Source organism: Penaeus japonicus, unplaced genomic scaffold, assembly GCF_977035675.1.
Source record: "Penaeus japonicus unplaced genomic scaffold, GWHDUDI00000001_assembly GWHDUDI00000018, whole genome shotgun sequence".
Taxonomy (NCBI): domain Eukaryota; kingdom Metazoa; phylum Arthropoda; class Malacostraca; order Decapoda; family Penaeidae; genus Penaeus; species Penaeus japonicus.
In genome coordinates, this window is record NW_028234420.1 from 24527281 (window position 1) to 24528811 (window position 1531).

A 1531-nucleotide genomic window follows, 5' to 3' on the forward strand; every position below is an offset into this window, starting at 1 on the left:
TTTTTAAACTATAATTTCTGATAGAAAATAGCATGTATAGCTAGGTAATATGCATAGCTAATAATTATAAAAGCATCTTGCTATTCCATACATTCATGGGAACTATTATGGTTTTCAGTGTCTTGAATATTTTAATGAATTGTAATCTGCATTATCTCAAAATATCTTCCTTTTCAGAGTGACAGACTTTTCAAATGGTTCCCACAAGTTTAAAGTTGAGACCAATGCAAAACAGCTGTTTTTGACTGGCACTGTTGTACTGTTCAAAGACATCAATGTAGTTGTTGTGGAAGGAGGACCAAAGCAACAGAAAAAATACAGGAAGTGGGTATACTGTACAATAGTTTCAATATCTAGAATTTCATGTTTGTGAATGCTTGTATAATGTAGGTTCATTTAGAATAGTATTCTATAGTAAACTTGATTTGTATAGTTACTTTATATGTTGAAATCTCAGATTTATTTATGCTGTGTTTTTATTCTCTTTATTATTATTATAACTATTATTATTTTGTTATTATTATAAATATATGTTCTGCTTGCATTTTGCATTTCAATACATTTTCTCTTTAGGTTGATGATGGAACGAATCAAATGGGCAGAAGAATCTCGGTCAAAAGATGCCGAATTAGAATCAAAATGCCAGTTGGTTTGGGAAGGAACTGTACCTGAAAGAAGCTTTGGGGAGGCAAGTATCACTTTCTGTTAAGGGATAATATAAACCCTATATACCAGTATAGATATAGTTTATTTTATAATACATTCATTGATTTGAGAATCATGTCACTAACATTGTATGTATATTTGCAGATGCAGTTCAAGGCATGCCCCACAGAATCCTTTGCAAGAGATCATTTTAAGAAGCACGGAGTAGAACAATATTGGGACTTAGCTTATGGCAAGAAAATCCTGGAAGAGGCAGATGAAGGTGTCTGAAGAATGAAAAAATGGGATATGTACATTCAAGCAAGGGTTATCAACATTTTAATAATCATCATAATTTTGTTATCATATTGTTATTTTTGTACTTTCCTTTTTCACTTGTCTTTGAAATATCATTGAAGAAGAAGCTCAGGTGTTTCATAATGTTTTGGTAAAACTTCAAATTAGGTTGAATGTTGTTATGCAATCCATTGTAATTTTTTATGAATAACATCAAGGACATACTTCCATGGACAAGACTAACATGAACAGTTCACTATATTGTTACATTGTTATTGTATGGCATACTTGACTGTAAAAGTCAAATTTCAATGCGAAAGTGTTTTGTCTCTTCCAGCATAAAAACATGATATGAAATTTGCTTATAAATTTTCCTCTTTATTTATTTTTCTAACCAGGCATTTTCAACAATGTAAAAAGTAGTAATAGAACCTACCCTTTTTTGTGTTATAATGGGTTTTATATGAAACATGCAGATGCATATTACACTTATTTAGTTTCCAAATATGTTTTGTTTTTGCAGTCGTAAAAATGTTGAATATTGTTTTTGATATATAAAGTATAATGACCAAGGATATCATAATATCAG

General features: G+C 30.2%; 1 protein-coding gene across 2 annotated transcripts in view; it reads left to right on the plus strand.

The window, feature by feature from the left end:
- Prp3 (pre-mRNA processing factor 3) overlaps positions 1-1299 on the plus strand; it is a 12304-nt gene extending 11005 nt beyond the window's left edge. For both annotated transcript variants that reach the window (XM_086546791.1, XM_086546792.1), the window contains exons 10-12: positions 178-324; positions 574-688; positions 811-1299. In XM_086546791.1, the coding sequence (XP_086402917.1) occupies positions 178-324; positions 574-688; positions 811-936 (388 nt within the window). In that variant the 3' untranslated portion in view covers positions 937-1299. The remainder of the gene's footprint in view (positions 1-177; positions 325-573; positions 689-810) is intronic.
- The last annotated feature ends 232 nt before the right edge of the window (positions 1300-1531 follow it).